The sequence below is a fragment of the Ailuropoda melanoleuca genome, chromosome 10, assembly GCF_002007445.2.
Source record: "Ailuropoda melanoleuca isolate Jingjing chromosome 10, ASM200744v2, whole genome shotgun sequence".
NCBI classification, from domain to species: domain Eukaryota; kingdom Metazoa; phylum Chordata; class Mammalia; order Carnivora; family Ursidae; genus Ailuropoda; species Ailuropoda melanoleuca.
In genome coordinates this window covers 16,118,330-16,143,319 of record NC_048227.1, presented here as the reverse complement: position 1 = coordinate 16,143,319, position 24,990 = coordinate 16,118,330, and the positions used below count along the sequence as shown (strand labels likewise).

General features: G+C 45.4%; 2 protein-coding genes across 7 annotated transcripts in view; one reads left to right on the top strand and one right to left on the bottom strand.

The window, feature by feature from the left end:
- Nucleotides 1-16,739: 16,739 nt before the first annotated feature.
- LOC105240003 lies at nucleotides 16,740-19,313 on the bottom strand. Its single transcript, XM_034670113.1, is given in 4 exon segments — nucleotides 16,740-18,756; nucleotides 18,759-19,103; nucleotides 19,106-19,152; nucleotides 19,155-19,313. Coding segments are annotated over 4 exon segments (585 nt in total). The 5' UTR covers nucleotides 19,279-19,313; the 3' UTR covers nucleotides 16,740-18,687.
- Nucleotides 19,268-24,990, top strand: part of SRCAP (Snf2 related CREBBP activator protein) — a 31,899-nt gene continuing 26,176 nt past the window's right edge. The window contains exons 1-5 of one of the 6 annotated variants that reach the window (XM_019805457.2): nucleotides 19,268-19,431; nucleotides 20,890-20,963; nucleotides 21,564-21,826; nucleotides 22,997-23,248; nucleotides 24,726-24,911. In XM_019805457.2, the coding sequence (XP_019661016.2) occupies nucleotides 21,773-21,826; nucleotides 22,997-23,248; nucleotides 24,726-24,911 (492 nt within the window). In that variant the 5' untranslated portion in view covers nucleotides 19,268-19,431; nucleotides 20,890-20,963; nucleotides 21,564-21,772. Of the gene's footprint in view, nucleotides 19,432-19,515; nucleotides 19,726-19,889; nucleotides 19,909-20,189; nucleotides 20,313-20,889; nucleotides 20,964-21,563; nucleotides 21,827-22,996; nucleotides 23,249-24,725; nucleotides 24,912-24,990 lie in introns of those variants that run through there. The other 5 variants (XM_002924764.4, XM_019805458.2, XM_034670104.1 and 2 more) reach the window with 5 other exon arrangements.

The window sequence follows — 24,990 nt, the reverse complement described above, 5'->3', positions numbered from 1 at the left end:
ATGGGCTAGAATGTTCTGGCGTGCTATTTTCTATAAATGGATTCAAGAGGGTTTCTCTGAGCGATGCTAAGGGAGAAGAGATGGGAATAAAGTGAGAAAAGGAAGCATGCAGTCGTCTGGGAGGGGCATGCTTTCGGCAGAGAGAGCAGCAGTGCGAAGCCCCTGAGGTGGGAACATGCTGGGTGAGCTGGGGGGTCAGCCAGGGGGCCAGCGTGGCTGGAGCAGAGTCAGCGAGAGGCAGAGGGGTTGGGAGATGAGGTTTGAGAGGTGAGTGGAGACCAGATCATGCAGGGCCTTGCAGGCCTTCATAAGGACTTTGGCTTCTACTCCGAGTGAGGTGCTAGCCATTGCAAAGTTTGTTTACTTTGGCTATACCTTTTATTTTATTTCCTTTTTTGGAGAGTTTTGGAGCAGAGGAATGGCATTATCCAATTTAGCTTTTTAAAGCACCATACAGGGCGCCTGGGCGGCTCTGTTGGTTGAACGTCTGCCTTCGGCTCAGGTCATGATCTCAGGGTCCTGGGATCCAGTCCTGCATCAGGCTCCCTGCTCAGTGGGGAGTCTGCTTCTCCCTTTCACTCCCCCTCTGTACACACACACACACACACACACACGCACTCTCTCTCTCAAATAAATAAATAAATAAAATCTTTTTTAAAAAAAATAAAGGACCATATAATAGCACGATCTAGGAATTGAGACATTACCATACACGTGTCACTGGGGGCATTTCCCATCATCAGCCTGTTCAACTGGAACATTTAGGAGCCCGGCCTGCTTTAAGCAAGTCCAATGTGTGACGTTTCTGATGCACCTGATTTTCTCTGAGGGACTGGACAGTCATTGCCATGGTCATGGGCTCAATTTGGCGGATCCCAAGCCTCTAGTCCCTCTAGTCTCTAGGATGACAAAGAAGCCCGCCTTTTTTCCCATTGGAAGGAATCATCTCCCCAAAGCTCAGCAACCACATTCTAGAAGCGTCTCCTGCTGACATCTTCATACAAAGCCATAAATATGTGTGTTCAAGAATGTTCCCACAACTAGGTAGATGGTAATAGCTGCACAACCTTGTGAATATATCAAAATTGCCTGAATTGTAGACTTTAAAGGGTTGGAATTTATGATATATGAATTGTAATTCAATAACAACAATAGAAACAATAAGGGACGTTTCCAGAAACCCCGTTCATCATAGCACAAAGATCGGAAACAACCCGGATGTCTATCCACAGGGATCTGTTAAATACACTTGTGGGGTCATCAATGCGTAAACATGGAGAAGTTAAGAAGAATGAGGTGTGTCTGCATTTGCAGATGTGGGAAATGAAGGTGAGGAACTGAGCGTGTAGCATACTACCATTTGTAATAGAAAAGTATGTACACATACACAGAAAATACTTCTAGAAAGCTCGTTGGGACTTTCTTAACAGGAACTTTTAGGGAGTGGAGATAGGGTTTTGCCTTCACTGACAGTTTCTACCCTCTCTACTTTTATTCATTTTAAAAAAGACTTTTATTCACTTATTAGACAGAGAGAACGAGATAGCACAAGCAGGGGGAGCATCAGAGTGGGAGGGAGAAGCAGGCTCCCCACTGCGCAGGGAGCCAGAGGTGGGGCTCGATCCCAGGACCCTGGGAGCACGACCTGAGCTGAAAGCAGATGCTTCACCGACTAAGCCACCCAGGAGCCCCTACTTTTATTCATTTTTTAAAAAAGATTTTATTTTTAAGTAATCTCTACACCTAACATGGGGCTCAAACTTACAACCCCGAGATCAAGAGTCACACACTCCCCCAACTGAGCCAGCTAGGTGCCCCTACCCTCTCCAATTTTAAAAAACACATATGTTGGGGCACCTGGATGGCTTGGTTGGTTAGACATCTGCCTTTGGGTCATGATCTCAGGCTCCTAGGATGGAGCCCTGCATCTTGCATCGGGCTCCTTGCTCAGTGGGGAGCCTGCTTCTCCTCCTCCCTCTGGCTACTGCTCCCCCTGCCTGTGTTCTCTTTCTTTATCAAATAAATAAAATCTTAAAAAAAAACACGCTTGTGTATAACTTTTATGCAAACATACATTTTAATTATCACAAGAAATATCGAAAATGCAAAAATAAAGAATTGGGGAGAAGAACGCTCCAGGCAGAGGGAGCCGCAGTGCCCGGTCGCTGAGGTGGGAATGTGCTGGGTGGGCTGGGGCATCAGCCAGGGGCCGTGTGTGGCTGTTGCCGGCTACTGATCAAAGAACAGACTGTGAGGAGCTCTTGCGGGGCATTTTCTATATTCCTGGCATTTTGTTGTGGGGCAGTGGTGAGTAAGACTGAGGTATTTCTGGTGGGTACGTGGTGGGTAAGACTGAGGTAGTTTCCCAATTCCTTCCAACTCCCAGAGTTGGTGGGAGGCCCCGGGTCTTGGAGGGAGTCCTCTCTTGCCTTCTTTCACCCCCTCCCACCTTTTCTCCAGGACCCATCAAGTCCAGAGTAGGCAATGACCCTCGAGCAGAGGACTTCACCTTCCTCAACCTTAGTTGTCCATCCGCAAAATGGGAATAATGAGAAAGCCTATCTCAGTGGAATTATCGCGAGAATTACCAGTGTTCTAAAAGTAGTTTGAATTACTGCGAATATTATTAGCCTGCCTCCAGCTCTGCCTGCTTGGGCTGCCTATTCAACAGTAAGAGTATAATTATTCTCACAATTATACAGAGAGACGGGCGGGGCTGGTATGACTATGCCCATTTTGTACATAAGTACAATGAGGCACGAAGATGAAAGGGGCTTTCGAACTTAGTGGAAAATTCAAGACGGGCAGAATTTAGGGTTGTACAAAATACGAATTTGAATCCCTGCTTTGCAGCCTACTTGCTTTGTGATTTTAGGCTAGTTAGCTCTCTGAGTCTGAGAGTGAACCCTACTTGTCAGAAAGGGACCAGGCCTCAGCCCTCACAGGACTTCACGGATTAAAAGCTGCTGGAAAAGAAAAAGGCCTCCCATAGTGCTTGGAGCCTGGCAGCTGCCCAGGAAATAGCTGCTATTAGGGTGATTATTCTGTAAATATTCTGAATGATAATAATATTTATGGACCGAGGTGTCGCCTGTGTTCCGTGCTGAGGTCAGAGGAGAGACCAGGTCTTGCGGTCTCTAACTCTTTCCCTAAGACCAGCTCCTGCCCTCCCGAGCCCCACTGGGAATGAGGCGGAGAGGCCCTCGGTGATGCAAATGAATGTTGACTTTTCATTAACAAAACAATGAGCTCGTTGACACCTGCGGTGGAAATGTTTAAAACTTTGAAAAGGAGAGAAATCGGTTCACAAGTGTTTGTTGGTATCCTCACACCCTGCTCTACTGGTCAATCAACATTTCCCAAGGCTGCGGGACAACCCCAGGTTGGCCGCCTGTTGAGGTCTCTAAAACGCTGCGTGAACTGGGGCCTTACAGTGTTTCAGGCTGAAGGATGCTAATCGCTCAGGGCTGGGCTGGGGCGGGCTTTGATGAAATGTGTATGCAGGGCCTGGGGCCAGTTAGAAACGAAGCAATTTTTCAATCAGTTTATTTTGCCCCAAACCGCCACCAGCTCACCCTTAACTTCAGGAGGACGCGGACCACCCCCTTTGGGGATCACGGAGCCGCTGTCAGTCTCCTGGGGAAGACATGGGGGAGGAACATGGTGAGGAGTAAGGAATGAGGACACCTAGAGCCATCAAGCTGGGTACAGAACAGGCCGGTTAGGTAAGCCATAGAGAGATACCAATAAAAAAACCCAACTGTTTTTCATATATGTGAAGATATTCACTAAAGTGTATCCACTAAAATATTGTTTCTAGAACCTAGAGAATGAAAACAATTCCAGTGTCCAAAATAGGAGACAGATTAAATACATCGTTTGACATTCACACAATGACTGGACCAATACGGCTTTTTAAAATAGAAGGTAGATCCTAACATGAAAATCTGGGCTAATCTGCAAGATTTATTATTCATAAGTAAGCGGAGATATCTCATGTTCATGGAGAGGAAGTATCCGGGTTGTAAAGATACAGTTTTCTCCAAATTGGTCGGTAAGAGTCAATACAATGCTAATAAAACTTACAACAGGATTTTTTAAAATGAAACTCAACAAGTCAATTAAAAAAATATATAGGGAGGGGGCGCCTGGCTGGCTCCGTCGGAAGAGCACGTGCCTCGTGATGTCGGGGTCGTGAGTTTGAGCCCCATGTCGGGTATAGAGATTATTTAAATAAGGAAATTTTTAATATATATATATGGGGGCATGGATGGCTCAGTCAGTTAAGCGTCTGCCTTCGGCTCAGGTCATGATCCCAGGACCCTCATGATCCCAGGGTCCTGGGATCGAGCCCATGTTCAGCTCCCTGCTCAGTAGGGAGTCTGCTTCTCCCTCTGCCCTTCACCCCTTCATGCTCTCCCTCTTTCTCGCTCTACTCTCTCTCTCTCAGATAAATAAATAAAATCTAAAAAAAAAAAAAGAAGGAATCACCAAAACCAGCTCAGGAATATAAAAAGTTCTGATAAATGACAGGGGTGGTAGAACACATCAAAGGAGGGACTGTTTGATAAGTAGAACTATAACAAAAATTGTCATCCATATGGGAAAAAATAAAGTTAGATCATTGCCTCACACTATCCACAAAACCCAGCTCCAGATGTAAGAACTTAATTATCAAAAGCAAAACTTTAAAACGTTTAGAAGGAAATCTAAAGGAATTTCTTTCTGGACTTGGGGTAACAAAGAATCTCTCTCTTTTTAAATATTGTATTTATTTACTTATTTTAAAGGTTTTATTTTTTAAATTTTTAAAATTTTATTTATTTATTTATTTTTACAGAGGGAGAGAGTGTGAGCAGGGAGGGGCAGAGGGAGAAGGAGAGAGAATCTCAAGCCAGGCTCCACGCTTAGCACAGAGCCTGATGCAGGGCTTGATCCTACGACCCTGCGATCACGACCTGAGCGGAAATCAAGAGTCAGACGTTCAACCGACTGAGCCACCCAGACGCCCCTTAAAGATTTTATTTTATTTTTTAATTTTATTTATTTATTTGACAGAGATAGAGACAGCCATCGAGGGAGGGAACCCAAGCAAGGGGAGTGGGAGAGGAAGAAGCAGGCTCATAGTGGAGGAGCCTGTTGTGGGGCTCGATCCCAGAACGCCGGGATCACGCCCTGAGCCAAAGGCAGACGCTTAACGACTGAGCCACCCAGGCGCCCCTTAAAGATTTTATTTTTAAGTAATCTCTACACCCAACATGGGGCTCAAACTTACAACCCTGAGATCAAGAGTCACACGCTCCACCGACTCAGCCAGCCAGGGGCCCCACAAAGAATCTCTCTCTTTTTTTTTAAAGATTTTATTTATTTATTCGACAGAGATAGAGACAGCCAGCGAGAGGGAACACAAGCAGGGGGAGTGGGAGAGGAAGAAGCAGGCTCATAGTGGAGGAGCCTGATGTGGGGCTCGAACCCAGAACTCCGGGATCACGCCCTGAGCCGAAGGCAGACGCTTAACTGCTGTGCCACCCAGGCGCCCCCCCACAAAGAATCTCTTAATTAAACAAAACAGAAAAGACTAATCATAAAAGAAAATATTAATACATGGATTATATATTTTAACATATAAGAAAAGAAAATGAAATGATAAGCTACACATTTGCAGAAGAAACGTGCAAACACATATAACCATCCAAGGATACTTCTCGAGATACTTTAAACAGCTTCTGCAAATCAATAAAGGACAATAAACCAGTAAAAAAAAAATGGGTAAAAGACTTGAAAATGCATGTAAAAGAAAAGGAAACGTGGCTGAAAATCTCACGAAGGGATCGATGATCGACATCACCAGTAATCAGGGAAACACAAATCAAGATCACGACGAGCTGTCGTACCGATTTATATGCAGTCTGTGGTGACAGTTAAGAAGTCAGGTTTAACACTAAATGCTGGAGAAGAGCAATGGGTCTCTCCTGTCCATAGCTGGCGGGAATGTATATCCACAGCCATTTGGGAAAGCAATGTACCATTTTCTTGTAAAATTGTACACTCGCGTACCTTAAAACCTGGCAGTTCCCCTCTTGGGCAAAAATCCAGGAGCAAGTCTTGCATGTGTGTTCCAGGAGACGTGTATATGAATATTCATAACAACAGTGAATAAATGGCAAACAAACAAACAAAAAACCCAACAACAACAGCAAGAACGCCAACTGCCCTTCAACAGGAGAATGGATAAATACATGAGGGTACATTGACCAAATGAAATATTACAGAGTGAAATTTGAATGAACCACAGCCACACATAACTGTATGGATGATTTTTTAAAAAAGATTTTATTTATTTATTTGACAGAGATAGAGACAGCCAGTGAGAGAGGGAACACGAGCAGGGGGAGTGGGAGAGGAAGAAGCAGGCTTCCCATGGTGGAGCCTGATGTGGGGCTCGATCCCATAACGCCAGGATCACACCCTGAGCCGAAGGCAGACGCTTAACCGCTGTGCCACCCAGGCGCCCCTGTATGGATGATTTTTTTAAACTTATTTATTATTTGAGAGCGAGAGCGAGAGCGAGAACGTGCGCATACAGGGGGAGGGGCAGCAGGAGAGGGAGAAAATCTCAAGCAGACTCCATGCTGAGCGTGGAGCCTGATGCAGGGCTTGATCTCTCGACCCTGAGATTGTGACCTCAGCTGAAATCAGGAGTCAGTCGCTTAATCAACTGAGCCACCCAGGCGCCCCAGGGATGATTTTTATTACTGTAATACTGACTGTAAAAAAAAAAAAAAGAAAACAAAACAAAAACAGGAAGCCAAGGACTACTTACACCATGATACCCTTTTCCTAAAATCCAGAAACACTACAACTGAACAACATATTGTTTCATCATCACATCGAGGACAAAGCCACAAAATTAAAGGCAAGGAAAGAATAAACACAAAATTCAAGATAGTGGCTTCCTGGTTTGTAGAGGGGGAGGAGCAACTTGACTAGGATAGAGGTGAATTATTGTCAATGATCTTAATATTAATAAGTAAATATATAGGGGCGCCTGGGTGGCTCAGTCAGTTAAGCGCCCGACTCTTGACTTTGGCTCAGGTCATGACCTCAGGGTCGTGAGATCAAGCCCTGCATCGGGTTCCGTGCTGAGCGTGGAGCCTGCTTGGGAGTCTCTCTCCTCTGCCCCTTCTCTCACCCCTGCTTGTACACACACTCTCCCTCTCTCAAAAAAATGTAAATATATAAATAAATGAACAAATAAAAACATAAAACAAGTATATAAATAAATAAAAGAGGGCCGTGAACAGAAAGTAACAATGTGTCACAGGTTATGGGTTTTAATTAATCCAATTCTTTCTACCTGACGTCCTTTCTTTAAAAAAAATAATAATAAGCATGTACCAGATGCAACTACTTGCGTAAAAAAATTAGTGGGGGAAAGATCCATTATCCATACATATAAAATGTTTTACATAGAACAGTCTTTCACAAGGTAATCCGGGATTGGGTGGGATGGGAGGTCATGGAGAGGGAGAGTTTCTTTTTACTTTATCCCTGGTGTACTGTTGGAATTTTTGTTTTATTTTGTTTTACGTTGTGCATAGACTACCTTTTCAGCAAGAGGTGTGTCAAAAAAAATTAAAATAAAAACGAAGCTTTTTTATGGCAGATGTTTTAAGAGCTTGCTAATTAGTGGTATTGACGAGGGAGGGGCAAACAGGCACCCTTCATACCCTGTTGGTGGCAGAAATCAGTGAAGCTACTTTGGAGGGCAACATTTAGTAGTGTCTTTGGAAATCTTAAATGCACGTATTCTGACCCAGCAAGTCTCCTCCACTTTAAGAATTTTCTTTACAGGGCGTCTGGCTGGCTTAGTCAGTAGAGCGTGATACTCTTGATCTCAGGGTCATGAGTTCGAGCCCTACTATGGGCATAGGGATTACTTTAAAAAAAAAAAAAGAATTTATAGATTCACTTGTACAGCTCAAGAGATAAGTGTACAAGGTTGCCATCACAGCAGAATACAAAATTAGCTATGCACCATGGTCTACACACACACATGAGTATTTAGCGGCTATTTAAAAGTAAGAGTTAAGTCTGTATGTGTTAACCTGGAAAGATGTTACACATATATTAAGTGTAAAAAGACAAAATGTAGAACCATATATAGAGTGTGACATCATTTTCAGGCATAGAAGACACACATACCCATGGAAAGTTCCTAGCAAATGCAAACAACTATTAACACCGGTTACTTCTGGGGAGTGGAATTGAAAAGGTGAAGGAAAGGACATACTTTCTGGTTTATATTTAATACTGGATTTTATTTTTTATAAAGAGCAAACACTTATTACTGCTGTAATAAAAAATCTATTTTAGGGGTGCCTGGGTGGCTCAGTCGGTTAAGCATCTGCCTTCGGCTCAGGTCATGATCCCAGGGTTCTGGAATCGAATCCCCTGGTCAGGCTCCTTGCTCTTTGCGGAGGCTGCTTATCCCTCTGCCTGCCGCTCCCCCTTCTTGTGCTCTCTCTCTCTCTTTGACAAATAAATAAATAAAATTTTAAAAAGCTGTTTCTAAGTTTAAAAAAATAAGAAAAGTTTAACAAAACCTGTGTATGACCTACACGCCAAGACGCTTTGTTAGGATGCAGAATTGTCAAAATAAATGCAACTTTACCGATACGGGTGAAGTCCTCTTTGCTCTGTGAAATGCTTGTTACCACTTTCACATTTCCCTGATGATTTATGAGGGTGACAATCTTTTCAATACATGTATTGGACATTTGAGTTTCCTCGTCTCCCAACTGCTGTTTCTTGGTCCATTTTTCTGTTGTGAAAACTTCCATGGCATGTCCAAATTGTTTTGCTTTTATAAATAATGAACATCTTCACACATGCGCGTTTGCTCATTTTTCTGATTCATTCTTTAGAATAAGTTTCTAAAAGTGGAATGTCTGAGACAAAGGATATATTTTAAATTTACAACTTTTTTTTCATTTTATGAAACAATCTTCTAAAAAATCCAGATCATAGGAGCACCTGGGTGGCTCAGTCGGTTAAGCATTCGGCTCAGGTTGTGATCCCAGGGTCTTGGGATCAAGCCCTGCGAGCCCCACGCTGCATCGGGCTCCCAGCTCAGTAGGGAGTCTGCTTCTCCCTCTCCCTCTGCCACCCTCATTTGTGTGCGCTCTCTCTCTTGAATAAATAAAATCTTCTTAAAAATCCAAAAAAATCCTGTGTCCATCTACACTCCCCCTATAGCTGCATGTGAGTTTCCGTCTTCCCACACTCTTCCCAGAACTGGGCATCATGATTTTAGTTTCCTTCTTTGAAGGTCAGGGATGTTTTGATTGGTGTGCTTGCTTAAGATGTGCTGGGTTCCACCCGTAAAGTCCCTGCGTTGTTTTGGCTGTATTCTCAAAAGTTCCCAGTCCTCCTAGAGAGGAGAGTGGGGTTCTAGCAGCTCCCCACCCTCTCCTAGCCTCCTGGGACCTCAGCCACTCGACAGCTGCCTTCCGGAGGCTTCTCTCAGAGGTCCCCCGGAAGAGCTATTTGCTAAATCTGGCAACCCTACCCCCAGGTTCCCGTTCTACTCCTCTCACCTAGACTGCAGCAACTGCCCCTGGGTCTCACCCCTACAGTCCATTCTCAGCACCAGCCTCTGCTCACAGTCCTCCTGCTGCACTTAGAATCCCATCTAAACTCCTGAGCTTAGAGCCCTGCCAAATCCAGGCCTGGCCCTCCTCTCAGACCTCATTGCCAACTGTTCCCCAGCCCCCTGCAGCCCCCTGGGCCTCCTGGTTGTTTCCTGTTAGGATAAGCTGGGCCAGCCTCTGAATCTTTATACTTATTTACCTCTGCTTAGAATGCTCTCTCCCCCGAACATTCTCTGTTCAGATGTCGCCACACCAGAGAGGCCTTGCCAGGCCACCTTGCCTAAAACAGCACCTCCCCGGCCCCAACCCTGCTTTATTTTTCCCTGACACACATTACCCGTCATTATTTTATACTTTCACTTGCTTAGTGTGCTTGTTCTTTGTCTTCCCTCACCAGGAATGTAAGCTTGATAAAAGCTGGAACTTAAAGTGTTTTACCGGTTTGTTTTTCCAATATTATCTCCCTGGTGCCTAGGATCATGCCTGGCACTTCTCAGACCTGGATCTGACAGGCTGTCCTGCCCAGAAGCTAAGGGCACTGCCGTGAGTCAGTCTCTCTGGGTTCAAGCCCCTGACTGCTTGCTTTCCAGCTGTGTTGCTTGGGGCAAGTTACTTAACCGTCCTTTCTACCATCTGTAAAACGGGGATGCGAATCTACTTTAGTTGGGTTATCGGGGACATTAAATGAGTTAATCCACGTGAGAACATAGGCTGGTGTTTGGTGTTTGTCATTATTACAGTTTTTGAGTGAACTTAACATCTACGGGTTATTACCATTATACACACATGCAAACGTCACCCGACCCCGATCTCCTGAATATTTAGTATGTGTCTGTCACTCCCCAGCAATGGGTATAGACTCCTACACAGAAATTAACAAGATAGACGTGACCCCTCCCCTTACCATGAGTCTTCAGGAACTCAAATAATTATTCCTGGTGTTAAAGTGTTGAGAGGCAACAAAGCACAGAATTTTTCAGGAGATATAACTTAGTCTGAGGGCCAGCAAGAGATCCTGGACCAGGACCCTGGGATCATGACCTGAGCTGAAGGCAGACGCTTAACCAACTGAGCCACGCAGGCGCCCTCTATCACACTCTTTTATGCTTGTTCTCATATGAAACCCCATTGGAATGGAACCTCCGAAAGAGCTGGGACTTTGGGGAGGGGGAGAGAGACTGGCCGCAGGAAGACCAATTAGGAGGTCGGTGCGGATGGCCTGAGTTCTAGAACTTTGATTTGCTAGGAGGGTTAGGAGCAGCTGGCTGGCTGATAGAGAGCCGGGGGCTAGAGGACTCGACAGCCTGAAGCTTCATTTGCATCGCACTTTACACAACACTGAGAAAAGAGCCAATTGTCCATATCAAAGAATGGAGTGGGGAGGCAGTGGAGTAGTGGTAGTGAGGAAGGGCGACTCAAGTCCCAGCAGTCCCAACAAGCCAGTTCTTGGCACTGTCCCTGGTTTTGAGTCATCAAAGACTAAGGATCAAGTGTGGGGCTGGAGAGAAATAGAATATAGAAATATTGGGGCACCTGGGTGGCTCAGTTAAGTAAGCATCTGCCTTCGGCTCAGGTCATGATCCCAGGGTCCTGAGATCGAGCCCCATTGGGCTCTCTGCTCTGCGGGGAGCCTGCTTCTCCCTCTCCCTCTGCCTGCTGCTCCCCCTGTTCGTGTCAAATAACTAAATAAAATCTTTAAAAAGTAAGAATAGCGAAATATGTTATATTCTAAAACTCTTTTTAAAAGATTTTATTTAGTTATTTGAGAGAGAGAGAGAGGGAGCACCAGCAGGGGGAGGGTGAGAGGGAGAGGGAACAGAGAGCCTGACGGGGCTCCGTCCCAGGATCTTGGGATCATGACCCGAGTTGAAGGCAGATGCCCAACCTATTGAGCCACCCAGCTGCCCCAAGACTATAGACATCTTTAAGATGTAATGGACAAGACTTGGTGGCCGAATGTGGGACATGAGGGAAAGGGAGGGTGATGTCTTCGTTTCTAGTTTAAGCAACTGGGGGGATGGTGATGCCATCTCCTCAGAGCGGATTTTGTGGTTCAACTGGGAGGCCTGGAGGAATCCAGGAGTCAGGCAGATGGGAACACAAGTTCCGAGCCGGGAAAATACTTGGCTTAAGAGACGGTAATTGGAATGCGCAATGAAATCATGACAAAATGCCTTTTTCTTCTGAGATCTCTTTAGGCAAATTACCAGAAAAGCTGACATGCAAATGCTTTCTGGTTGCAGACGGGCTTCTCTACTTCATCTAGACTGTTCCATAACCCTCAGATACTTCTAGCAATGGAGGGTCCCTGTAAAGGAAGGGTTCCAGAAGCTTAAACTTCCTTAGCTTCAGGGTATCTGCCTCTGCCCTCGCGCATGTGTTGGACGAGAGAAGGCAATTGAGGAAAGAGTCTGGAGGAATGCTTACAACTGATGGACGGGTCCAGGAGACGTGGCCTGTGAGGGAGACTGAGAAGGGGCGTCCGGGGAGGTAGGAGGTAGGAGGAGACTGGGAAAGGCTTCACAGAAGGCAAGAAGAATGGCTGTTCAGAGGATCGTTATCACTAGCGATCAGCTGTCTGCCAAGTTCTGCTAACGCTGCCTCCGCAGCGTCTCTCCCTCTGACTCCACTGCCACCTCCTGGCCAACAGTCCCCATTACAACGGGGTATCTGCCCTAGCTTCTCTATTTCCAGCCTCTAGTGGAGCCTGGACCATGCCCATCCCTCCTCAACAACATTCAGTAGCTCCCTGTCACCTCCAAACTCATCCCACTACCGAGCCTGGAATGCTGGACCTTTGGCCGCCTGGTTGCAGGTGACTTATCTATCTCAATCTGCTCCCTCATAAAGAAGATAAGCTGATCTAGTCACTATCCCCACAACCCTCAGCCTTGTTGTGGCTGCGTCATCTTCCTGAATTGCCCACCCTTCATGCCTACATTTTTCAAGGTCAGGCTCAAATGACATCTGAAGCCCTCTCCGATACCCACTGGATCTGATCTGACCCTTGACCACCTTCTCTTGTGACATTAAAACACTGCCCTCGTTTTCACCAAGCTCACAGATCACCCCCAATGAAACTAAATTCTTGAGAGTAGAGACTGTGTCATCTTCTCTCCTGTCTCTCCCATTTAACCCAGTACAGGGCCTGCTACTCAGTGGGCAGCGGAAACGCTGGTCAGGAGAGCACACCCACTACCACCCAAATATAGGAACAAGAAGTCACAGATTCAACTACCCCTCAGGAGCCAGATAGGACATATGCGTGAAGTCACCCAGTATGAGACAATTAGGAATGGTGGGGCCTATGGCAAGCGGGAGCTTTCATTCTTCTGCCTAAAGTACTAATAACACTCAGAACATTAAAACAGTCTGTAAAGCATATCTGAAAAGCAAACTTGACCTGAAGAGTCATGAGTTTGACTCTGAAATATGGGTCAAAGTACACCCCTCTATTTAGGTGGTTCTTTAGAACTTTCAAAGCAATTTTGCATCAGCAACTCTATCTCCCTTTTTTTTTTTTAAAGATTTTATTTATTTATTTGACAGAGATAGAGACAGCCAGCGAGAGAGGGAACACAAGCCAGGGGGAGTGGGAGAGGAAGAAGCAGGCTCACAGCAGAGGAGCCTGACGTGGGGCTCGATCCCATAATGCCGGGATCACGCCCTGAGCCGAAGGCAGACGCTTAACCGCTGTGCCACCCAGGCGCCCCTAGCAACTCTATCTCCCTTATATACACGTGAGAAAAGTGAGGCTCAGAGAAGTGAGATGCTTCTTAAGATGACATAGCAAGGAATTAGCAGCCCAAGGCTAGGTCCAACCCATTCGGACTCTGGCCTGGCTTCCTGTCTTCTGAAGGTGACGTGAAGAGGGTCTAAAAAAGATGGGGATCATTCACTTTTTAAAAATCAAGGCTATTTTTTAGAGCAATATTACATTCACGGCATCGAGGCGAAGGTACAGAGATTTCTTATATACACCCGGTGCCCACACATGCAAAGTCTATTACCAACATCCTTCACGATAGTGGACATTTGTTACAACTGATGAACCTACATTGACACAGTCTAATCACCCAGAGTCCATGATTTACATTATAGTCAACTGTTGGTATTGTATATTTTATGGGTTTAAACAAATGTATGATGACATGTATCTACCGTTAAGAGTATCATAGACAGGGGCGCCTGGGTGGCACAGCGGTTAAGCGTCTGCCTTCGGCTCAGGGCGTGATCCCGGCGTTCTAGGATCGAGCCCCACATCAGGCTCCTCCGCTATGAGCCTGCTTCTTCCTCTCCCACTCCCCCTGCTTGTGTTCCCTCTATCGCTGGCTGTCTCTACCTCTGTCAAATAAATAAATAAAATCTTTTTTAAAAAAAAAAGAGTATCATAGACAGTATTTTCTGCCCTAAAAATCCTCTGTCCTCTCCTCCTATTCATCCCTCCCTCACTGACCCCTGGCAACCACTGATCTTTTTAGTCCCCATAGTTTTGCGTTTTTCAGAATGTTGTACAGTTGAAACAATACAGTAGGTAGCCTTTTCAGATTGGCTGCTTTCACTGTGCATTTAAGTTTCCATGTTTCTCTCTCTCTCTCTTTCTTTTTTTAGAGAGGGAATGGGGGGAGGAGGGGCAGGCTCCATGCCCAGTGCAGAGCCAAATGCGGGGCTTGATCTCACAACCCTGAGGTTGTGACCTGAGCCAAACTCAAGAGTTGAATGCTTAACTAACTGAGCCAACCAGGTGCCCCTCCTCTGTTTCTTTGTGGCTCAATAGCTCACTTCTTTTTAGTGCTGAATAATATTCCACTGTCTGGATGTATCACGGTTTATCCATTCACCTACTGAAGGCCACCTTGGTTGCTCCAAGGTTCTGGCAATTATGAATAAAACTGCTGTAAACATGCACTTGCAGGTTTTCGTGTGGATACAAGTTTTTTTTTTTTTAACTCCTTTGGGAATTAAAAGGAGTGTGATAGCTGGACTGTATGGTAAGAGTATGTTTACTTTTTTTAAAAAAAAGATTTATTTATTTGACAGAGAGACAGCCAGCAAAAGAGGGAACACAAGCAGGGGAGTGGGAGAGGAAGAAGCAGGCTCCCAGCGGAGGAGCCCGCTGTGGGACTCGATCCCGGAACACCAGGATCACGCCCTGAGCTACCCAGGCGCCCCAAGAGTATGTTTACTTTTGTTAAGAAACCACCAAACCATTTTCCAAGGAGGCTGTACCATTGCCACGAGCAATGAATGAGAGTTCCCATTGTTCCACATCCTCGTTGGCATTTAGTGTTGTCAGTATTCCGAATTTTGGTCGTTCTAATAGATGTGTAGTGGCATCTCATTGTTGTTTTAATTGGCATTTCCCTGATGACAGATGATATGGAACATCTTTTCATTGGTTCATTTGCCATCTGTATGTCTTCTTTGGGGAGGTGTTTGCTAAGGTCTTTGGCCCATTTTTTAATCAGGTCGTTTTCTTATTGAGTTTTAAGAATTCTTTGAATATTTTGAATAACAGTCCTTTATCAGATGCCTTTTGTAAATGTTCTCTCCCGATCTGTGGCTTGTCTTCTCATTCTCTTCACATTGTCTTTCACAGAGAAGTTTTTAATATTAATGAAATGCAGATTACTAATTATTTCTTATATGGATCATCCTTTTGGTATTGTTTCTAAAAGGGCATCAGGGGCGCCTGGGTGGCACAGTGGTTAAGCGTCTGCCTTCGGCTCAGGGCGTGATCCCGGCGTTATGGGATCGAGCCCCACATCAGGCTCCTCCGCTATGAGCCTGTTTCTTCCTCTCCCACTCCCCCTGCTTGTGTTCCCTCTCTCGCTGGCTGTCTCTGTCTCTGTTGAATAAATAAATAAAATCTTAAAAAAAAATAAATAAAAGGGCATCAATATCACAGTCAAGGTCATCTGATTTTCTCCTATGTTGTCTTCTAGGTTTTACACAGTTTTGTTCTTTACATTTAGGTCTGCGATCCATTTTGAGTTAATTTTTGTGAAGGGTGTAAGGTCTGTGTCTAGATTAATATTTTTGCTTGTGCATGCCCAGTTGTTCTAGCTCCACTTGTTGAAAAGAGTATTTTTGCTCCATTGTATTACCTTTGCTCCTTTGTCAAGATCAGTTGACCATATCAATGTGGGTCTACTTCTGGGCTCTCTATTGGCCTATTTGTTCCATTGACCTCTTTGTCTATTCTTTTGCCAATATCATACTGTCTTGATTACTGCAGCTTTACAGTAAGTCTTGAAGTCAGGTAGTATCAGTCTTCCAATTTTGTTCTCCTTCAATAATATCTTGGCTATTCTGGCTCTTCTGCCTCTCAGTATAAACTTCTGAATCAGTTTGTTGATATTCATAAAATAACTTGCTGGGATTTTTACTTGGATTGCATGGAATCTATAGATCAAGTCGGGAAGAATGGACATCTTGCCAATATTCAGTCTTCATCACTCACTTTTCATTCAACTGAAATTTCATTTGTCAAATGGAACAATCTCCTTTTCACAGGGTTGTTTGAAATGGTTTTCATCATTCAGTAATTATCTAGAGTACTGTAATCCCTGTGACAATGTCCCTGCTCTCAGGGAGCTTATCTTTTAGAGCCGAGGGGAGCATACAATAAACAAGCATACAAATAAATTAGTAATTTCAAGTAAGTGTTGTGAAGAAAGCAAGGAATAGGGAGTGACTGGCAGCGAAAGGGTTCTTTAATGTCAAGGAACTTCTCTGGGGAGGCAACATTTGAACTGAGACCTTCATGAAAAGGGAGAGCTAGCCATGAGGAAAAAACAGAGGAAACAACAAAAATGAAGGCTCTGGAAGCAGAAATGAACTTGATAGATGGTTTGGAGAAGGGTATGGTGGCTTCAGTATAGCGAACAAGGGATAAATGAAATAATAAAAAAAAAGTACTCATGGGTCATATCCTGTAGGACATTTATTTTAAAAATTTAAGTAAAAATCTTTGCTTTGAGGTACACAAAGTATACACATTTAAGTACACAGCGCAGTGAGTGTTTATATCCGTATATACCCATGAAAATGACCTCGTCCAGATCAAGATAGAGAATGGCGGTCAGCAGACATTTTTGGTGAAGCACCAGACAGAAAATAGTTTAGGCTTTGTGGACCTGGGCCTTTGTTGCAACTACTCGGCTCTAGTATTGTATGTAGTACCATAGGAAAGCAGCCATAGGCGCCATGTTAATCAACAGGTATGGTGGAATTTCAATAAATCTTTAGTTACAAATGCTGAAATTTGATTTACATTTACTTTTCATGTGTCACAAGAGTTTTCTTTCTTCTTTTGGTTTTTACTCAACCATTTGTAAGTGTAAAAACCATTCTTAGACTTGTTAGCATTCTTAGCTTGCAGACTGTACTAAAACGGGTGCTGTACAAGACTTGTCCTCTAAGCCATAGTTTACCGACTCCTGATACACATTTCTAGTATCCCCCTTGTGGCTCTTCCCAGGTAAAATCCTTCTCTCTCAAAGGTTATTATTTTTATTTTTAACGCCATCAATTAGTTCTACCTGCTCTTGAACTTTATGTAAATGGGATCATATGTTCTCTTGTGTCTGGCTTCTTCAGCTCAACATGTCTGCCCTGTGGAGACTTTAAGTCACGATACACAATGGGGTTTCATTTAAATGAATTAAGATGCCATTTGGGGGTCGTAAGTGTGAGAGCAACATGATCTGATTTCTATGTAAAGGTCACTCCAGTTGCTATGTGGAGAATGGAGTAAAGGGAAACAGGAATGGATGTGGGAAACCCAGTCAGGGGCAATCCAAACAAGAGATGATGGTGGCTGGCTCAACGGCGATAGTCATGGAAGTAGAAGAGAGATTTGGGGTTTATTTTCAGTTTGAGCTCTCAAGAATCCAATACCAGTTATTTTTGTTTTTAACCAAGTATTATAACACAAGCAGTTCACACTAATAAATCTCCTGAATAATCTGAGACTGGCTTAGTGGATTTTCATGTATAAACCATGTTCCTATCCTCAAGGGGTTAATAATACTTTTTGGGGTGGGGTGGACAGACCATGAATCCAGATATGATGCAATCAGTGCTTTCTGAAACCCAGGGGGCTATTGGAGCCAATAGTATGAAAACCAGCCTACGTGTGGTCAAATGAGATCACCTGGGGGTTGTCACCCTCGAGCTTTATTTTGAAGGAAGAATAACTGAAAAAGCATGAAAAGGTTTATGGGAAGGACAAGAGATGTGAGATCTCTTGGGAGCTCAGTATGGTTCTATGATAGGGTCTCAGAAATATGTAACCTTGGTATGGGGGGAAAAAAAAAGGCTGAACTGGGCCTAAATGGATGGGCGTTCATCCACATTTTCAAACAATCTGTCCTGGGTGCTTCCATATGACTTGAGGCTCCAGCATAAGCCAGAGGTAGCAAACGGGGAACCTGTGGCTGAATTTGACCCTTAGATGTATTTTGGCCTGCAGGGTGACCACTGGAAGAGTGGTTTGAACAGTGGCTGTTCTTGCGGGACAGAGCATATTGTCTCCAGTCCCTCACATTCCTCACCTGACCCTCTTCACTTTACTTATATTACCTTCCTGGCTCTTTTAGGTATTCGAGTTTTTTTCTTTTTTTACATTTATTTTCTTATTGAAGTATAATTAACATACGTTATGTTAGATTCACGGGAACACGTTTTGAGTTTTCAATCTCTGATCTTTGCTCTAAGAAAAACAGATCTTCAAATCAGTGATACTGAGAGAAGGATGCACCCTCTGAGTAAAATAGGTAAGAACTAAACTGAGTGGATGAAGAGGAGCTGAATGAGAACTTTATCGGGGCTTCCTAACCTGGCTCCCAGGGTGGGCTTTACTTGGTAAATTTTGTGTGTGTATCCTTGTGATTTAGACTGTTTGGCTATGAATCCAGGCTTTGGGCTCTGTCACTGGTTAATCTATGAGCTTCAATTCATTTGTAAAACGAAGCTTGTCGGGATTAAAAGAATTAGTGCACAAAGTGGTCTCAGTAGAAGGTAACTGTTATTATTCTATTCTGGGGTGAGGGCATCTCAGAGGAGTTCTTACCCTAGAAAGTTGGCCAACAAATGGCATATAGGTGCTTGGGAGCTATCGGGAATCACACCCTTGTGTAAAACGAAGCAGCTATGTAAGCAGACTGCTGTGGGGAATCCAGAGGCCCAGGCTCTACTGCTAACTTGCTGAAAGTACCTGACAAATTGCTTCAGCTCTCTGGGTGATCTATTAAAAAACGGAGGACTGGTCTGAATTGGCAGCCGCAATGCAGCTCCACTGACACTTGCTCTGGTGGAGGATAAAGACGCTCTGCCGCGGGGCAAGCGCGGAGTCTCCAAAGGGACTACATCACCCAGCCTGCTTTGCGCTTCAGGCAGCGCCCTACGCTTCACGCGAGCCTCCCCGTTCCCCCAACCTCCAGTTACTGTCTCTCGCGAGAGAACGGGCCGCGCCGGCGGTAGCGATAGTGAGCTGTGGTGGTGGTGCTGGTGGTGGTGGTGGCGGCCGAGACGGCGGCGGCCATTTTGGTGGGGCCTCGGAAGCGGCGGCGGCGGTTCGCTGAGAGTAGCGTCTTCCATTTTTCCCACCCACCGCCCGCATCTCTGTGCCGTGAGAGGAGGCAGTGGAAGCAAGGCGGTGGCAGTAGCCGCGGGCCCCAGGGGAATTTAAAGGCCGCGAAGGCGGCAGCCAAGAGGGGGCCCTCCCCCCTCCTCGGCGGGAGGGGGGGTGGTGCGCACGCCCCCGAGGACGCAGGTAAGGAGAGGGAGACAAGATGGCGGACGCTCCACAGTTCCCCCTCCCCTGACGGGTGACTGCGCGCGCATCTTTCCGCCACCGCCTCTCCTCCCACCTTCCCGGGGTGCTGCGCGCGCACCTTCGGCCGGGGCCCCGGGGCCGGTGCGCGAGGCTGTCGGCGCGCGCCCATAGAGACAGGCTGAGGGGGGCCAGGCCGGCCAGCACAGGGCCCGGGCGCATCTCCTCTCCCCTCCCGCCCGTCTGCGCACGCGTGCCTGAGCGAGCGAGCGAGCCCTGAGAGGACGGACCCAGGTGCGCTCCTGCCCGCCCACCAACCCCAGCCCCCCCCCCCGGGGCGCGCGGGAAGAGGAAGGGGGGCGTGGGACGAGGAGTCGGGGCGCGCGCCCACCATATCCAGTCAGTAACCAGGACCTGGCGGCACGAACCCTCCCTTGTCAGCCCTTCGCGGTCTGGTGGTGGGGGGCTCCCTGACGGGTAGGGATGAGAGACTTCCCAGCTTGCGACCCTTGTGTGCGTGGGTTTGGGCTCTGGCGGGAGCCCCCGGGCGGTGCGCGCAGCCGGCTCGCTTCACCTCCAGGCGCGCACGCGCGGGCCCCTCCCCCAGTCCGTAGCGCACGTTGGGTGGGGTGGGAGTCTAAGAGGGGGCGGGACTATCTTAGGGTTAGTGGCAACTTGGGGCAGAGGTCAAGGGTCACGCCGGGTCAGTCTGTTGGAAGGAGTTGGGAGAGAACAGTGAAGCCGGGGGTCAAGAGTTCAGCTGTCTTGGATTCTGGTTAGCTCGGGTCCTGTGAATCTGTTGCGGAGGAAGGAGTGAATGGAAGGCTACACCGTGGTGAAGGAATTTCCTTAAACACTGGGGAAACACTTCCGGGCCTTTGGTGGGTTTACCCCACCTGTTTCCGGGGCATGGTTCTTTGCTGAGCGGTCTTTCTCATTTCTGACTTCTCCTCTAATGTCTCCTGCTCCAGTTCTTGTGTTTGGGGAAGTGTCTCATGGCGCAGGTATAGGAGTTACAGGGCCCTGCCCTGAGGAGGGGAGGATTCTCCTGTGATTCCCTCCAACCCTAACTGCAAAGGAGAGCCAACATCTTTCTGAGCTTCTGGATGTGACAGCTCTTTTTGCTTTGTTATTTGCTCTCAGATCAGTGGTTGGAGCCTTTTACACTTAAGCTTTTCAAAGGTTTTTGTTTTTTGTTTTCCTTTTTTTTTTTGCTTCACTTTGGTGCTTCTCCTCCAGCCAGAGTCTTAGGTCTCTAGGGAATTCTGTTTTCGCAAAACATGATTTGCTTTTATTTTTCGTAAATGTGAGCTTTTCTTTTCACTGTAACTCTCTTCTTTTCAGCCTTTGATTTGGGTATACTTAAAAGCCTCAAAAGTTGTTGTAAAGAAGGCTTTGATAGATGTTGGTAAATGTGGATTTGTTCCTCACTGCTGTTTTCCTTCCCTTCTGTTTTAGGCCTGATTCCTCTCAGTACGGCGGCACCGTGGAAGTACAGACTTTCACAGGGGGTGTGGTCTCAGCTCACACAGGTGAGGGTTCAGATACTGTTTTGTGTACTGATGCGAATGGGAGAGATGTTTGAGATAATTAATGAGAGACATTATAAGTCAGTATTTTTGGTTTGATGATAGTGGTGCAAGAACAAAACTGGACCTGTGGATAGAGAAAGGTCTGATCACCCTGGTTCTCCCAAGGAGAGCAGCACATTCTCCATGGTTTTGGCGTCAGACTACCTCAGTTTCAGTCTGTCAGTTCCTGACTGTGAGACCTTATACAAGGCATTTAGGTCTCTGTGTGTGTTAACTTTCTAACTTATAAAATAGGGAAAGTATTAGTATGCATGCTTCATTTAGGTCAGGGATATTTTCTGTCTCTATCCTTAGTATATAGAAGGAACTAAATAAACATTTATTAAGGTATGAAAAGTACCTGGCTTGCAACATAGGTGTGAGGATTATAGAACATATGCTTAGTAAATTATGACACATAGTGGAAGCTCAAGAAACAGAGGCTGTAATCGTTGTTCATTATCTATTCTTAAACATTCTTGTGTTTTTTGTTTTTTGGGTTTTTTTTTAGATTCATTTATCATTTTAAATCCCATTTTTACTCTTTTTACCCTACTTCAGGTGCTCCAGAGGCCGGTGGACCTGAGCGGAGGCTGGGACGCCCTGGTGGGCCCCGGGCCCTGGAAGGCGGGTCCCGGTGGCCGGTGGCCCAGAATGAGGCCAGCTCCCAGCATGCCCTGCAGCCGGACGCCAGCCCCTCGGCCAGCAGCAGTGGTGATAACGACCCAGTCATTCTTCAGGCGTCCAAAGAGGAGCCTGGGAGTGGGACCATGCAGAGCAGCCCCTCCCCTGCTCACCCTCAGCTCCCAATCCTGCAGACACAGGTTTGAAAGCGGGAAGGGTTCCTTTTCTGCTTCTGCTTTGTGGGCTATTGGCTCTGAGGCAGAAGAAATGTGGCAAGTTAGCCACATTTCCATGATCCTAGCTATCTGTGTTTAGAAAATTTCTGGTGCTCAGGTTGACCATCAATCCTCTTAGATACTTACGTTCTTTTTGACATTAATTTAATATTGATCGCTAAGAGTGTAGAAACTCCTTGTTACCTGAAAAGGGTTGAATTAGACCAGGTTGGAAATGGAGGTTGGAACAACATGCTCCTAAGACTGTGAGCTTTGAGAATAGTTATTTCTTTAGGAATTGAAGCAATGTAAGCCTTGTGGATGGTGTGTAGTGTTTATACTTTTCTCATACTAAGGAAGTGCCAGAGGTGAAAAAATGTGGCTTTTGAGAGTAGACATATAGAGGTTTGCGTAGAGTAGGCTTTTGATGGGTATGGATTTGATACTTATAATTTTCCTGAGCAGCTGGGGAATTTTGTGATATAGTCTTTTGTCATTTAACTGAGATAGGAATTTCAGTGGCACACCTGTGAGGCTACTGTGCCGGAGTGTTGTTTATGAATTTCCTCACTGTCCACATTTAAGTGAGACTTTGTTCTCTACTTATTGTTTGTGCAGTACCTTGTAAAGTAATAGGTGAGTGTTTGAGAACAGTGACCAACCTCCCCCCCCCCGCCTCTTCCCTTCTCACCTTCTTAGTAAAGGAAACTACCAAGATAGATGAAGAATGTAGAGGTTTAAGTGATCTTGGTGGTGGTCTTTGTTGCTTTTTGAATTTGGTGGTAACTCACATTTATTCTAATAGGTGAATCTGCCATACTGGCTGCGTAAAGGAAGGAAGAATAGGGAGTTTATGTGAGTGAAATTCTTGAGGTTCTGAAAGGATCATTAGCATTTGAAATTACATGCTATGGTATTCTCAAATTCAGGAACTGTGTAAATGTCAGGCTATAACTTCTTTGCATGCCAAGCATCTATAAACTTGGACCTGTTATCTTGAACACCTTATCAAAATATCCTGTATATTTGTGTTTATAAAAACGAGGTTGAGCATTTACTCTGGAGGGTTTTTTTTATAAGGTAGAATGAAATGATATGAGAACTTCTGGTATGGTGCTAAGCATTCATTTTAGCTGTCATTTTCCGTTTTTCTAGATGGTGTCGGACGGCATGACAGGCAGCAATCCTGTGTCCCCTGCCTCATCCAGTTCCCCAGCCTCTAGTGGGGCAGGCGGCATCTCCCCCCAGCATATAGCTCAAGATTCCTCTCTGGATGGACCTCCAGGGCCCCCAGATGGTGCCACAGTGCCCCTGGAGGGGCTCAGCTTACCCCAGGCTGCTGACCTGGCTAACAAGGGCCCAAAGTGGGAGAAGAGCCATGCTGAGATTGCAGAGCAGGCCAAGCATGTACGTACTGGGAAGGCCTATGAGGATTCTTCTTTCCTTAACTTCTGTGTCCCATGAGCATTTTATATTTCCTTCCTTGTGGATTTAGAGTATAGGCTCTGCCTTAATGATCTTGAGGAAGTTGCTTGAGGAGCCTCTACTGTAAGGTAGAGGTGGTGTAGTAGTCTAACAGTAGACCATTGTGAGGTCTAAGTCGAAGAAGAATATAGACAAGAAAGTGCTTTGTAAACTGTAAGGCTCTTAAGATTTACTGGTTTCTGCTTCTCATTTCTATCCTCTAGCCTCTTTTGCCTTACCCAGTGGTAAGTGTGGTCCCTGGACCAGCATCACCTGGGAAATTTGTTAAAAATGAAAGTTTGTTGGTACCCCTATTCCACCTATCCATTTAAAGCTTGAGGGTGGGGCCCAGCAATCTGTCTTAAAAAGCACTCCAGATGATCCTGATGCATGTTTAAATTTGAGAGCCATTGGTCTAATACCCTTGTGTTTCTTCATGTTTTCCTCACCATCAGGCTATTTAGTTCCCCTATGTCATCTCTGGCTGTTATTTCCTTTGATTTAGTTTTTGTCAGGAGAGGAAAAGAATAATGAGGGCAGTTGTCTTGAGTTTGTTTTTAAAGATTTATTTATTTATTTTAGAGAGGAAGTATAGGGGGGCAGAGGGACAGGGACAGAGAGAAAAGCCAAACAGAGAGTCCATTCTGACAGGGGGGCTGGATCCCACAACCCTGAGATCATGACTTGAACCGAAATCAAGAGTCCAGTGCTCAACCAACTGAGCCACCAGGCGGCCCAGTTGTCTTGAGTTTTTAAGTCACCTTTGTTGATTTCAAATGCTTTCACTTTTCTGCTTATGAAATTTAATTACTATAGAAACATGTTACCTTTTTGTCATCCTAACTATTTTTTAATATTTTTATGTATAACTTAAGAATTTTCACCAAAATGTATGTTTTTATAAAAATATTTTTGTAAAAACAAACAAGATTGTGTACGTTGGGCTTTCTATTTCTAAGCGTGAACATACTCTTTCTCAAGCAGAATTCGACAGTGATGAAGATCCTTTGTATGCAGTCTGTAAGGAAGGGTATACTCCCTGCTTCTCTGGAGGCTTCCCTTGGAATATGTTTTCCTCAGTCTTTCCTATGTTCTTGGGGCATGGAGATTGAGTGAAATAATGGAAAGAACATGAAATCTGGTGTCTGGAGTCATTAGACCTATTTTTAATTCCCAGCTCTTATCACTTCCTGGTTGTGTGATTTCAAATAAATCACTTAATCTCTCTGATCTTTTTTTCCTCCCTCACTTGAAAAGATTATAATACCTACTTACTTGCAGGATTGGTATGTGGACTTAAGACACACAAAACACTTCATCCAGACAGTGCCTGTATATAATCACTGCCCAAGAATTCAGCTGTGCTCACGAGGTAGCATATATGTGCAGTAGCTTGATTGACGTAGCTCTTCCTCGTTAGGAAGCTGAGATTGAGACTCGGATTGCTGAGCTGCGGAAGGAGGGTTTCTGGTCACTGAAGAGGCTGCCTAAAGTGCCCGAGCCTCCCCGCCCCAAAGGCCACTGGGACTATCTATGTGAGGAGATGCAGTGGCTGTCTGCTGACTTTGCTCAGGAGCGTCGTTGGAAACGGGGTGTAGCCCGTAAGGTATGTCATCAACCAGGCCTACCTTCCATATTTCTTTTCCAGGTTTCCTTTTCCTTGATAAGTGGGTTAGTTTGAAGGG